At 35.5% G+C, this 14,517-nt stretch overlaps 2 protein-coding genes across 2 annotated transcripts; one reads left to right on the forward strand and one right to left on the reverse strand.

Moving 5' to 3' along the window:
• The first annotated feature begins 847 nt into the window (after positions 1-847).
• Positions 848-3,529, forward strand: LOC107951757 (uncharacterized). The gene is made up of 2 exons (XM_016886897.2): positions 848-999; positions 1,105-3,529. The coding sequence occupies exons 1-2, from the start codon at positions 865-867 to the stop codon at positions 3,247-3,249; spliced, it is 2,280 nt and encodes a 759-aa protein (XP_016742386.2). The 5' UTR covers positions 848-864; the 3' UTR covers positions 3,250-3,529.
• A 1,528-nt stretch (positions 3,530-5,057) lies between these two features.
• Positions 5,058-13,213, reverse strand: LOC107951769 (uncharacterized). The gene is made up of 8 exons (XM_016886907.2): positions 12,998-13,213; positions 9,871-12,897; positions 9,064-9,199; positions 8,831-8,913; positions 8,067-8,305; positions 7,315-7,401; positions 7,069-7,168; positions 5,058-6,683 (listed from the first exon to the last, which is right to left on the reverse strand). The coding sequence occupies exons 2-8, from the start codon at positions 12,709-12,711 to the stop codon at positions 5,595-5,597; spliced, it is 4,575 nt and encodes a 1,524-aa protein (XP_016742396.1). The 5' UTR covers positions 12,712-12,897; positions 12,998-13,213; the 3' UTR covers positions 5,058-5,594.
• Between the last annotated feature and the right edge of the window lie 1,304 nt (positions 13,214-14,517).

Below are 14,517 nucleotides of genomic sequence, written 5' to 3' on the forward strand. Positions count from 1 at the left end.
TTTTAAAAAATTCTAACCGATGTCCCACCTAAAATATTAAATAATTAATTTTATATTTATATTTATATTTATATTTTTTAATAATTAAATTTAAGGTTTTATATATAATTTGGTACTTGAGTTTAATATTTTTTTTATACCTATGTTATTTATTGGTCCAATCAGATACCTGTATTTGACAAAAATTATATATTTTGGTATTCAAAGGTAACAATGTTAATTTTTGAGTGCTTAATTTATGTTTTAGAGTTGACTTAATGAGAATTCTTAATTAGCTAATAATATTAACAATTAACTTTCATTCAATCAACTCTAAAACATGAATTAAATCACACTCATCTGATTGTATTTGACAAATTAAACGTAAAAGTAAACAATTCATAATTAATACTAAATTTATTTTATTAACAAAATCATGAAAAATTCAAACATAATAAAATTAGCAATTAACTCCCATCAAATCAACTTTAAAACTCGAAGTAAACATTAGAAAAGTTAACACCGTTATCTTTGAGTACCAAAATATAACTTTTGTCAAATTAGACCAAAAAAAAAATATTAAGCCTAAATTTAAATAAAAAACATTATCTAAAATTATTTAGTTTGATTTAGGGCTGGATTGAAATTAATAATCCTTAATATATAGGATTAATAGATAATGAAGAGGCTGAAGTAATTAGTTTGCACATGAATATTTTATATATAGAAAATAGGTGAGAAGTCCTTAGAATTAGGATTAGGAAAATATGTTATTACCACTAGTTAATATTTTATTTGAGTACACATCTAATTCATTACAAGGTTGCTTGAGATTTAAATGAATGAGTCATAAAGAAATAGAAAAGCTTTTCGTCTCTATGGTCCATGCTTTATAAAAGGCTGTGCAAACTTGAAACAATTCAACCAGGAAAACGAGTTCCAAAGTCGATGAGAGAAAAGGAGATGGTCAATCTTCGCTTCCTTTATTCACTTCTTGTATTTCAGCTTCTACTTTTAATGGTAAATGTCAATCTCTTGCCTAAACATTGAGTTACTACTGCAAATAAAAGTACTTTGCTAGTAACATTTTTTTTCTAAACTTTAATCTCTTTCTATCTTCTGCAGTGTGACCAATGCAATGCTGTGAAGGATTTGAAAGAAACACATTCCGCCGCTAGCTTTTATGAAGATTGTGATCAAGCAGAGGAAAAGAGTAATTCTTCTCCATCGCCGTCTTACATTAAACGCCTTGAAAGCAAGTACAAACCTGGTTACATAATGGATGAAGAAGACGACAAGAGTTCTTCCTTGTCTTCTTACATTTTACGCCTTCAAAGCAAATACAAACCAGGTTATGTAGTGGATAGAGCAGAGGAAAAGAGTTCTTCCTCGTCTTCTTACATTTCACGTCTTGAAAGCAAATACAAGCCGGGTTATGTAGTGGATGAAGTAGAGGAAAAGAATTCTTCTCCCTCATCTCATATTGCACGCCTTGAGAGCAAATACAAACCCGGTTATGTAGTGGATGGAGTAGAGAAAAAGTGTTCTTCCTCATCTTCTTACATTTCACGTCTTAAAAGCAAATACAAGTCGGGTTATGTAGTGGATGAAGTAGAGGAAAAGAATTCTTCTCCCTCATCTCGTATTGCACTCCTTGAGAGCAAATACAAAGCCGGTTATGTAGTGGATGGAGCAGAGGAAAAGAGTTCTTCCTCATCTTCTTACATTTCACGTCTTGAAAGCAAATACAAGCCAAGTTACGTAGTGGATGAAGTAGAGGAAAAGAATTCTTCTCCCTCATCTCGTATTGCACGCCTTGAGAGCAAGTACAAACCCAGTTATGTAGTGGATGGAGCAGAGGAAAAGAGTTCTTCCTTATCTTCTTACATTTCACGTCTTGAAAGCAAATACAAGCCAGGTTACGTAGTGGATGAAGTAGAGGAAAAGAATTCTTCTCCCTCATCTCGTATTGCACGCCTTGAGAGCAAGTACAAGCCAAGCTATAGAGTGGATGGAGCAGAGGAAAAGAGTTCTTCCTCATCTTCTTACATTTCACGTCTTGAAAGCAAATACAAGCCGGGTTATGGAGTGGATGAAGTAGAGGAAAAGAATTCTTCTCCCTCATCTCATATTGCACGCCTTGAGAGCAAGTACAAGCCGGATTATGGAGTGGATGGAGCAGAGGAAAAGAGTTCTTCCTCATCTTCTTACATTTCACATCTTGAAAGCAAATACAAGCCGAGTTATGGAGTGGATGAAGTAGAGGAAAAGAATTCTTCTCCCTCATCTCGTATTGCAAGCCTTGAGAGCAAGTACAAGCCGGGTTATGGAGTGGATGGAGCAGAGGAAAAGAGTTCTTCCTCATCTTCTTACATTTCACGTCTTGAAAGCAAATACAAGCCAGGTTATGGAGTGGATGAAGTAGAGGAAAAGAATTCTTCTCCCTCATCTCGTATTGCACGCCTTGAAAGCAAATATAAGCCGGGTTATGGAGTTGACAAAGATGAGTATATGCAATCTCCGTCGAGGATTGATCATCATAACTTGGAAGAAAACAGAGATGATGACATAGGAAGTGAAGATGTAGGTGTCTTCACCATAGATGATGTACATGCTTTCAACGTAGGGAGGAAATTGAGCACTTTCTTTTCCATCAGGAACAACTCTCTTTATCCTGGTTTCTTACCTAAAGAATTAGCCGATTCCATCCCATTTTCATCATCAGAAATTCAAAAAATTCTCCAGTTCTTTTCTATTCCTGCAGCCTCACAGAAAGCCAAAGTCGTTAAAGATACAATTAGGAAATGTGAACTCGAACCAGTCAAAGGGGAGACCAAAATCTGTGCCACCTCTTTGGAATCCATGCTTGAATTTGTGAGAAATGCTTTGGGGCCCGATGTTGATTTTGAGTTAATAAGCACTAGCCACCCTACGATGACTACACCAATATTGCAGAGTTACACAATTACAGAACCTCCTCGAGAGATCAAATCTCCAAAGAAAGTGGCATGTCATCCCCTCCCATACCTTTACACGATCTACATGTGCCATTATGATACCTATGAGACCAATATTTTTAAAGTTGCACTCGTTGGTGACAATGGCGATAAAGTGGATGCTCTCATTGTTTGCCATATAGATACCTCAGCTTGGAGCCCTAAACATGTTGCGTTTAGCTTGCTCGGTACTAAGCCTGGTATCCCTGTTTGCCATACTTTTACTGAAGGTCATGATGTTTGGATTCAGGCTTCCACTATTGCAGCCATTTAAGACGTAGCTTTACCTTGTTTAATGGTGTTTGGATTCAGGCCTCCACTATTGTAGCCATTTAAGACGTAGCTTTTGCCATCACATTCACAACTCAAATCACCATTGTGTCTCTCTAGTATATAATAAATGTTTCCAATGTAATAAATTGAAGGATGTGAGGCTTTTTCTGCTTTTAAGTTTCAAGTGACTCAATCACCATTGTGTCTGTAGTAGATAATAACTGTTTCCAATGTAAGAAATTGAAGGATGTGAAGCTAGAAGCTTTTTCAAGTGACTCAAATAGCTTATGTTATGCCTTTTTCTTTTTGGGTTCAAAAAATTAAATTACAACATCTCATATTCATTAAAGAAAGAAAAATATACAAAAATTCATATACTTGTTTTGATTTATATTTGATATATGCTTAATATAGAAATCCATCCATAATAAATTATTCTTTCATTCTTAAAAAAAACACATAAAACCATAATATTTACATATTTTACACGAGATTTATTATTAGACCTCTCCTTCATTCTTAACATTTATGTTTGTAGTGCATATGAAACTCATTCAATTAAAGTTCACCAAAGTTATCATTTTTTAAGTTTAAAATATCAGTTGACTTGTAATGTATTTTTAGATGAGACCCAAACATCTCTATGTTGAGTTATCTTTATATAATTCAAAGATATTTTTCTTTACTTCACAATGTCTTTTGAAATCTGTTATTTTGAGTTTGGGGCTCAAATTATGATTATTTTTGTGAAGATTGTATAAATAGAAAATTGTGAATGTAATTAATACTAAAATTGTGAGTTTTAGACTTTGAATCAACTTTTAAATCATGTCGAGTTTAATTTTAAAGCTTAATTTTGATTATGTATAAGCTCGATGATGTATTTATGAACTCTTATATTTTTTGGATTTATTTATTACAAATGTCGAGCATTTTAGGTAGTTTGCTTACAAAATAATATTATAACAAGGTGAATTGTTTGGAGACAAAGGGAGGGTTGTTTCCTTAATTTTCAAGTAGATAGGTCTCCATTTATCAAGATGTATAAAAATAAAGCCTACTTAAAAATATAAAATTAGTCCATAACAATAAGTAAGGTTGTATTCACAAAAACCAAAGATAATTTTATTTCTTTAATCAACAAATAAAATAAAAATAAGAGGGTCTAGAAATAAAATTAAAAAAAATGTAAAAAGATCATAAAATAGAGAAAAAAATCAATGTGAAGAAGTTGTAGATACAGGTAAAATTTGTGGTTGATTCATAGGGTTTTGTGTGAGAGCACATGACTATATTAAAGGCCTTGTCTTTAATGAAGAGTAGTAAAGAGATGGGGGAGATTAGAGAGTAAATGAATAGGATGGGAGAAGAAATATTTCATAGTATTCAATTATTAAGGTTTTATTACATTGCATCCTTAAATATAATCTTCTAATATAATTTTGTAGTAATTTTATATTCATCTAAATCATTTTTATCTAAGGGTAAAATTATTATTTTAATCCATTTTTATTATTCCTTAAATTATAATATTATTACTCAACCAATGATATAATACCTATTTCCTTTCTATTCTATTTCCAGGGCTAAAGTATCTTTAAAGCTTCTTTTCTATATTTAATTGCGCCATTAACCGTTAAAATTTCAATTCAATCAATTACGCCTTTTGAGTGTTAAAAGTTAATGGTCAAGAATTAAAGAGTAACAACTGCCCTTTTTGGATTATTTTATGTTAAACAGCAGTAGAAATTTGCTAATAAAAAATACCATATTTACAGTATTATATTAATTAAAAAGAAAAATAATTAGTAGATGTCAACGATGGAAATTTGCATTTAACAAAGTGCATGGGAAGGTCAAAATATACAAAAACCTCAATGGCATTAAGCTACTCTATAGAATACTATTCGCCTAATACTGTACATAGCTATAAGAATTACGGTACGCATCCTTAAAGCTCGTCTGCCATGGCATCTATCATCCAGGCTCCACATGTTAAATCTTCCATAACTCGCATCATTAAAATTTCTATACTACGCATACAAATATCTAACACCTTAATTAGTAACTGCCATTCAACAACGACACCCGATCTCAACAGGATATAGCCAAAGGAAGGAGCGTGGTTTAGACAAAACTATCACCTCAATTTCGCGTGTGATTCATTCCTCACATATGCATGGTTAAGAGCCACTCCAGAATTAGAATGAGTTAAGATCCAGAATAGCGGTCAACTCAATATGATGTGCTCAGGAGATTTGGCATTCAGCTGAGCCATATTAGAAACTATATTACCGTTTCAGATATCCAACACTGTTGCGGTTGATGTTTCTCTGATCATGCATGTTAGTCATGGCAAACCTCAGAACCAGCTGAGACAACCTCTGCAGGCTTGCACATGCGCTGCTGCACATTTTCTCTTTTGGAAGTATCATTGCAAACCTCGTAAGTAATGAAATTTACATCGATTGTAGATGACACTTCTCCAGAAGCTTCCATCTTGACTCCCTGTCTGGAAGGGCCACTTTTACTGTCGTTGGATGCAACATCGTAATGACCATTTGCAGCATGTTGAGCACCTTGGCTAGTTGATGGAGAAGTTTGGTTGGTCGCATCTTTGCCAATAGCATGGCAAATTTTTGCTTCCTCAGACTGAAAGATCGACTTAACAAAGTAAAAAATTTTTGCTTCTTCAGACTGAACGACTGTCTTAACAAAATCAGAAACACATTCTACCATCTCTAATTTAGAATTTCCATGATGCTTGATGTCATTTACATCCTCAGACATCTGAACTGTACCATCAAAGCCATTGGTAAGAACATCCTTACCAGCATCCTTTGACGCTTGTACAGGAACTGCCACTTCATTTTCAGCATGCCCGATATTATCAGAGTGTTTGACAGAAGCAGCATGCTCAGAATCAAGGTTCTGTTTAACAATGCTGTCATCAGCTTTCTCCTCCGAATATATATTTTGAGAGTCAAATTCCAGATTGCTTTCTTCAGGTGCTGGAATGCAAGAGGAAGAAACAGCAGCAGATTCTGGAAGATTGACAGTCTCAGCCATTATATCGAAAGTATATTTTAAGGTACCATCGGAAAGTGGTGTTGTAGACTCAATAGCAGCAGGTTCATCAGTTCTATCATCTATTTCAGGTTCAGGGTCCTCAGCAGAAACATTCAAATCGAACACAACTGGACACCTCTCTACAGATTTATCGGACGCCTTGCCCATAATCTGCTCCTCCATAACATGTGTCAGCAGTGGTTTCTCTAACATATCTACCCCTGGAAAGACCAGTATATTCATGTTCCTCATCTTCGGCTTGCTTGCAGTTTCTAGTGGTTGGAAACCAAAGACAGAAGTCCATGTTTCCCTGAGTTCTGGGACTGCAGGTATGACCAATTTCTGAACATTCAGGGATCTGAGGGCCTGAACTCAGGGAACAAGGAAAAAGAAAATAGAAGACAAAATTAGGGTGAATTACATTAATTAAAATCAAAATAGCCTAATTTGATATCACTCTATTACTCTTTTCAGGCTTACCTACAGATCTTTGAATAAACACTGGTTACCTATGAATTATCCTGTGTCACTAGATTGAGGAAAAAATAGATTTCTGGTTTTCTCTTTTGGAAAAATAATCTAATTCGTAAGTATTTTCCAGAAAAACTGTGGCAGGAAGTGCCATGATCTCATACGTATAAAATAAACTTGTAAATGTCCAAATTTTAAATAAGTAATATAATACTTCAGCAATATAATAGAGAAATGCAAATCTAAAAATAAAACAAAGGGATCACTGATTCAGACATACAGATTCAATTGCGCAAAGAAGCCGGCAACACATCCCTTGACGCCTATAAGCATACCGGGTGCCAATGAAAGGCATCTCAGCTAACAGGTTTCCATGGATCCTATTAGTCCAATAAGTAAATAATAGTAATCATTAGGATTTAAGCAATCAAGTGCAACAGTTTGGCGAGCGGGCAAGTTTATCTTTTTATGATCAGCAACCCTATGGCAAACAATACAACACGGAAACCAGAAACAAGAGTATTACCTGATGGAAGCTGCAGAGATGACCTCATCCCCCCTTTCTAGAATTGCAGTGTAAAAACCACTGTAGTTTAGCCTAGTGAAGTTTGACCTGAGAACAAAAGGAGATTGATTAACAATTCTCTTGAAACAAGAATGTCTTGGTTTTATTAAATTTCAAAAGCACAGCAGCAATAATTCTGCAGAAAAATCATATATCACCTCACCATAAATATAGGCATTAGGTTGTCTTTCAGATATTTTGATACATGCCAATCTGTTAAATGTCAGCCTTTAATAATTTTTCTAGGTTCGATGCCGACATTTCATATAGTTATAAACTCTTATGATGTATAAATGTCACACTAAGCCAATATATATATTGACTGTTCTGATGTTTTTATCAACAAATTTGGAGCCATTGGCTTCATTCAATTTAGAATTCCCTAAATCTGCAGACCTAGGGCAAGGTAACATTGCACAAGGTTCTGCTAGAAACTTCTAAAGCAGTAACGTGACTCTTTATCAACAACACATGCTTCTTCAGACCTATCAGTCAAAATAGGGACTATTGAAGAAAGTTCTGGCCACTTCTTCATTGCCAAACCCCAAAAGGGATTACAAAAACAAAGTACATAAGAGCAACAGGCAAAAATTCATGCCATACTTTTCACATCACAGTTAGAAGGAAAAGGCAACTTTTCTTGAAGAATGTAATTTATTTACTATAAAATGATATCTCTTGAAGTAAAATTAGAGCAGTTTAGGTGCACATACCAAAAATTATAGACAATATTATGAATCAGATTGATCCCACTTCTGTGGTCAACAAGAGGCAAAAAGCACTCATCCATCACAGATAATGCAACAGCTAGCTTTGAATTTGATTCAACCTTTTGATATGCTTCATTAAGACAAACATCTGAAGTGATATCAAAGCGCTGAACAAGAGCCCATGAGAAGCCTTCTTGCAGTTCATGTTTAACCCCAACTAGCATCTGAAGTCTCTCAAACAACTGGAAAAACAAGAACTTCAACATCCACTTCCAAACACGCACACACACACAAACAAAGCAAAGATTTCCCACTTGTTTCTAAAGGGTGCAGTGCTATGGAATGTCATGCATTTAAAGTAAGATCATAACATGCGTGCATGTGAGTAGCTCGCAATGAGAGTTAAAGATTAGTTGAATGCACAGAACAAGAGCATAGGGCTACCTTCCCATTCTTGCTAAACGTAGTGCACAAGATGGAATCAACTTAGAGGTTGCGTTCCAATAACTGAAACACCTCTTAATTCAAAAAAAGAAAATAGAGAAATAAAAAGAAGGAACACCTCTAGTAGATAGAGTTAGGCTCCTGGTTAAGAAATAGAGAAAACAGCCCTTAAATTTGATAAAGCAAGAACCACAATCATTTCATACAAGCATATATCACTTATCTGACAGCAAAAAATAGCAATTAAAACTATATATAAAAATCTAGCAAGTCACTACAATTCCCCACAGCACAATTATATCAATTGTTAACTAAAATTATACCTCTTTGCATCTCTTCCCACAAAAGAAAGCACTACTTGAATCATCATCAAAAGCATTCATTGGCTGAATACATGGTTCATGATCTACAAAAAGAAGAAACAAAATGTCCTCCTGAAATGAATGACATATAATAGCAAGAACAAAAACAGTTACACCAAATTAAAAAATAAAAAAAGGTCAAGGGGAATAAAAAACAACACATACAAACAACTTGGAACTTAACAAATGCATACATTTTTCTTCACATGAATGGCATGTTAGAATTGTAGAACTCGTATCCTCAGTTTTGCCCCTTAGATATGTATTTCCAACCATCCCACAATATTTGCATGTACAGTACACACAATTCCAGTTACCTGAAGGAAATGCCTGTGGCAAAGAAAAGAAAATCAGAAAAAAGAGTAGATTAAGCACGATCAGGATTTCAATTTTCATTGACGCTAAAATCTATACTTCTTCCCGTAACTCCAAAAAGGAAAATACATTGAAATAGAATTCTCAGAGGTTTCTGGCTACTTTTCACAAAAAATAATCTGAAACGATAAAGTAACTTCACAGAAACTCCTTTTTCCCAAAGCCTTCAACAAATAATTCTAAGCATAAGTAATATATAATCTAGCTTGTTGCTCTATGTTTCATTAACTCTTTGCTCTACATTAGCAAGACCCATATAAAAGCAGGGAAAACAAAAGAATGAACTCAAAGATATTTACAGCCAGACCGCAAGCTGTAAATGAAAGAATAAAACAAGAGTGTAGCAGAGTTTATCTCAATGGATAAGGTCTTAACATAAATATACAGAAATTGCCATCCTTACTCACCCAATCCCATTAATCAAATGGATTTCAGGGTCTGCTAACTTCCATGACAATGTAAAACAAAATTATTAAGCCTTTTCCTTTTCTTTCATTTGCTCTAGAACTGAAAACTGATGCAGAGAAATCAAAAGTTGGGAGAGGGAGCAAGGTCAGGGTAGGAAAATCTAATGAAAGTTAGATCCCATATGCATGTAATAAAGACATATGCCAACAAGTACTTACTTCTATATCTAGGCAACTTTGATGGAATGTTGATGGGCAACCATCACAACAGATCAAGTCACCACCATCCCCACAGATACCACAAGTATCATCATTTGGGTCTTCACCACCAAAATCCACAAAATGGAAGCCCCTACATTCAGACTGCTGCTGTTTGTTCCATGCATCTAATAAGCATTGCAAGAGGGGAACTCCTGTTTCTAAACATATATTCAGAAAAGGTTGATGGATTTTGCCCCCTGCATGAGTTTCAAAATCGGCAATGGTGAAGACATCACTACAACAGTTGCATTGGATGCCATCCCTAGTTATCCTACCAGCCTTACTCTCACGAGTTCGTGTTCTTCTTTGAACCAAATATTCCACCTTCCCATTCTGTGGAACAGTGCCCAAATCAATCATCCAAGAAAGCAGAGTTCGCTTTCCATCATATAGAACATAGCCATTATTATCGGATTCAGCTCCATCCATTGAGTTACGGACCAACAAAGCATACCGCTTTCTCTTTTGTGTCTGCTGTAGCTTACGCTTCCTGCTTGAGACTTGTGTACCCCTTTGTAATGTACCATCAGAGTTTTCCTCTTCATGAAGTGGAAGCTTCTCTTTGAGCACCTTCTGTTTTTTCTTTTTCTTTTTCTCAATGTCCTTCCATTTCCTTTTTTGATTATTCATTTTATTTTGAACTTGTCCATCATCCACTTTATCATCATCTTCCCCTTTTGGCATCTTCTTTCTGACCCTTCTCTTTAGAACTACTCTTTTTAGGATGCTAAGTTCTTCTTCAGGAATGGGAGTAAATATGAAATCATTTGGACCAACTTTAGAGTCACAACCGCCATTCTCATAATAGCTTTTAAGCACCCTGTAGGCCAAGGTGACTGACCAGTGAGTCTTTCCTTCAGGATTAACATACACTGCATCATTGTACTCTTTCTTAATCCTAGGCCTGTAATCAATTTTCCAACCAGCTGCTTTCAGCAGATTCACTATTCTATCTCTCAGAGCTTGTTTTGCTTCTGACCTTCTCCATACCCCTTCAGCCCTTGCTTTCTTTACAACCTTAGGTCTTACCATAAGGGAAGCCTTGCCTTCATTCTTTTCCATATCATCAAATATATCCCTATTAGCAGATAGAAACCTCTTAAGATTTGAATCTTTTGCAATCAGTTTCTTCTCTGACAATGAAGTACTAGCAGAAATGTTAAACTTTAACCTCCCTCTCAACTTCTTTCTGCATCTTCTTAGCCCACCCAACTTTTTTCTCCCATCTATAAGCCTACTCTTCAAACCCTTACCACCAGCCTGCAGCTTGGGTGGTCTTCCACGCTTACAGATCATGCCTTCCTTTACCTTGCTACTACATTGATCACTCCTATCACTGCCCTTCATTTTAGGTGGTCTCCCACGCTTACGATTGACCTCCTTCCTTAACTCACAATCAAAGTGATTGCCCTCTCCCATTTCCACATCAACAGGTTTCATCTCAAAGCCATCATTGACATTCATCCTGGGTGGTACATCATGCTTGTGGTTTGTTTCCTTCCTTGTCTCAACAGAGTAACTCTCTCTTGCTTTAATCTCATCTGCTTCCCTGTTAACCCCCTCGTTCTTCTGCCCCTTCATTGGTCTGCCACGCCTACGTTTATGATTTGGCTTCTTAACGCGACCACCATCAAGCTGATTACTCTCACCTGCTTTCACATTAATTCCTTTCTTCTCAAATCCACTATTCTCTGGTACCTTCCTTGGTCTTCCACACTTACGCTTTGCCTGCCTACTTACATCCCCATCAACATGATCACTTTCCACTGCTTTTATTGTAAATCCTTTCTTTACAGACCCACCATTGCCTAGTACCTTAGGTGGTCTGCCACGCTTGCACTTGAGCTCCTTCCTCACTTTACCATCTGGGTAATCATTCTCTTGTACTTGCAGCTCAGGTGTCTTCTTCTCAGACCCATTCTTCACCAGAAACTTGGGTGGTCTCCCACGCTTGCATTTTCCCATCTTACCCACCTTACTCTGCACATCCTTCACTTCACTATGAGACTGATCATTCCCCATATCCAGCAACTTGGGCGGTCTCCCACGCTTACGTTTTCCCATCTTACCCACCTTACTCTGCACATCCTTCACTTTACCATGAGACTGATCATTCCCCTTATCCAGCAACTTGGGCGGTCTCCCACGCTTACGTTTTCCTATCTTTCCCACCTTACTCTGCACATCCTTCACTTCACTATGAGACTGATCATTCCCCTTATCCAGCAACTTGGGCGGTCTCCCACGCTTACGTTTTCCCATCTTACCCACCTTACTCTGCACATCCTTCACTTCACTATGAGACTGATCATTCCCCTTATCCACCAACTTGGGCGGTCTCCCACGCTTACGCTTTCCCATCTTACCCACCTTTCTCTGCACATCATTCACTTCAGTATGAGACTGATCATTCCCCTCCTTAACCACCTCAGTTGTTTTCATTGCAGAACTACTGTCATCCTCAGTTTTATCAACCTTGTCACCTTCAATCACTCTCTGATTCTTGACTGCAGACCTCGACCGTAAAACCCTGCCAGAAAACTGCACTTCACCTTTTAAGCCTTCCTCCTTGGAATTTTTCTTCACACTGTCTTCTTTATCATCGTCATTATCCTCCACCAATCCCTCTTTTTTCTCAAATTCAACCTCTTTCAAAGAACACACTAACGGCTCTTCGTTTAAATCAAGAACCATTAGCTTCAGATCATCCCCTTTATTTTCCACAATGTCTTGCCTCGGCAAAACCTCACTTTTATCAGGTTTAAACTGCAAACAGCTAGATTCGAAGCCCCCTCCCATCTCCTACAGAACCCTAAATTCAAACAGGTTGCTCTTTTTTTTTTCTTCGCTCACAAAATCCCCTCACTGGATTGCATATCAACACAAAACAGTAAACAAGTCACATTGGGTTTCACTTTGACAACAGAAAATTTGACTGCCCAAACTACACAACAGGATCTAGCAAAAACTCTAAAAATCAGAACCCTGAAAATTCAAAAACCAGGAGAAATCAATAAAAATAATTATTATTAAAAAAAACGTGCCAGAGTGTCGTGTCAGAACCGGCAGAGATCATGAACCTTACCCCAATGCAGCAGATTGAACGGAATCTTACCGACCTATGGCGTCGTACAATACTATAGAGAGATAAAGGCGAAGGTCATTCTAATGGCGTTTCAAATCTTTTGGGAATTATTTGTTGGGGTTTTAGAGAAAGAGAAAATTGGGTTTTTTGGATTCAAGGTCTCTAGACTGGGGCTCTGCTTTACTACGGCTTATTGGTGGTTTGGTTGTATGCACCAAACCACAATGTTGGAAGTTGGATGGGTAAAATTGTCTTTTCCAATTGTATCTCCATTTTTATTTTCCCTCCATATTTGCGCACATTTTCTACTTCTTCCTAAATTGAAAATCAAAACTTGCTTTATCCAAATATTAAATTTTAATAAATCCAAAAATTCTTTCCTTCTTTAACCGAGAATTCTAATAACAGACCTTCAAAACCAGATTTTGAAAGAAAACTAACCGTTAGATCTTAGTTACTGTTATCTGAACCATTAAAATTTAATCACTGTTAATAAAAATAAATAACCCTACAATTGAAAACTACTTGTTAATTGAGTTTTAACTACAAAAAAATAAAAATTCGAATGTTCTTAGGGTTTCAAATCCTTTTGAATATATTGGTCAATCTTTGGTTTTAGTCCCTTTAGTTTGTTAAAATTGTAGATTTTATTAAACATAATTTGGTTACTCTATTTTTATAATATCATTAATTAATTAAAATAATTTTACAATTAATTATTTGACTTTAAAGTATTGACTTAATTTTTTTTTAAATGGTGACATTATAAAATAAAAAAAATCAAATATGTCAAATTAACTAAATTTTGAAATTGAACCTACTAAAGGAATTAAAAGCAAAATTTAACCAATATATTCAAAATCTAAATTCCTTGTCTTTTTCCGTTTCTTCCGTCCCTACATTGTCTCGTTTTTTTTAAAGTGAAAATGAAAACATTCATAATCCTTTCAAAAAAAAAAAAGAAAGGAATGTTTCTTAATCCCAATCCAGCTGTCTAGCAGGTCGGGATTACAAGTTTTTTTTATAAATAAGTCTTATGGAATCTGTACCCTTTATATAAAAGCATTTAATTGAATTTATGTCTTAAATATTAATTCAGTTTAATAATAATTAAAATATTTTTACCTTTTCTAAGTATGGGTTGAAAAATCTTCTAATAATTAGATTTAGTATAGGTTTGGATGCACGGTGAGTAACGGTAAGTTTAGCTTACTTTTTATCTCACATTACAATATCGCTACAGTATTTAATCTCATCGTCACCGTTGTTTTTACACTAATCCCAAACTCACTCTTAGTGTAGTTGCTTGCAGTTGCACAATCGTGACATGTTTAAGTAATTATTGTAATTTGTGAATCCCACCAAATGTAATTGGAACACCCCAATTACACTTTCCAAATCATAGAGGAGGATGAGGATTGGAGTAACTACATAGATAATTACACCCAAATCCATTTTTAAAAATTATTTTTATATAAATTATAAAAATTATTTATAAATATGAACATGTACGAGTGTTT

This window comes from Gossypium hirsutum, chromosome A08 (assembly GCF_007990345.1).
Source record: "Gossypium hirsutum isolate 1008001.06 chromosome A08, Gossypium_hirsutum_v2.1, whole genome shotgun sequence".
Classification (NCBI taxonomy): Eukaryota; Viridiplantae; Streptophyta; class Magnoliopsida; order Malvales; family Malvaceae; genus Gossypium; species Gossypium hirsutum.

What these genes read in the sequence shown, in the direction of transcription:
- LOC107951757 (XM_016886897.2), top strand. Translation starts at nt 865, where the DNA reads ATGCTTTATAAAAGGCTGTGCAAACTTGAAACAATTCAACCAGGAAAA. An exon ending in TTCAGCTTCTACTTTTAATG is followed by an intron (nt 1,000 to 1,104) that starts GTAAATGTCAAT and finishes TATCTTCTGCAG; the next exon opens with TGTGACCAATGCAATGCTGT.
- LOC107951769 (XM_016886907.2), bottom strand. Translation starts at nt 12,711, where the DNA reads ATGGGAGGGGGCTTCGAATCTAGCTGTTTGCAGTTTAAACCTGATAAA. An exon ending in GTGGGAAGAGATGCAAAGAG is followed by an intron (nt 8,306 to 8,830) that starts GTATAATTTTAG and finishes TTGTTTTTCCAG; the next exon opens with TTGTTTGAGAGACTTCAGAT. An exon ending in TTCTTTGCGCAATTGAATCT is followed by an intron (nt 6,684 to 7,068) that starts GTATGTCTGAAT and finishes CCCTGAGTTCAG; the next exon opens with GCCCTCAGATCCCTGAATGT.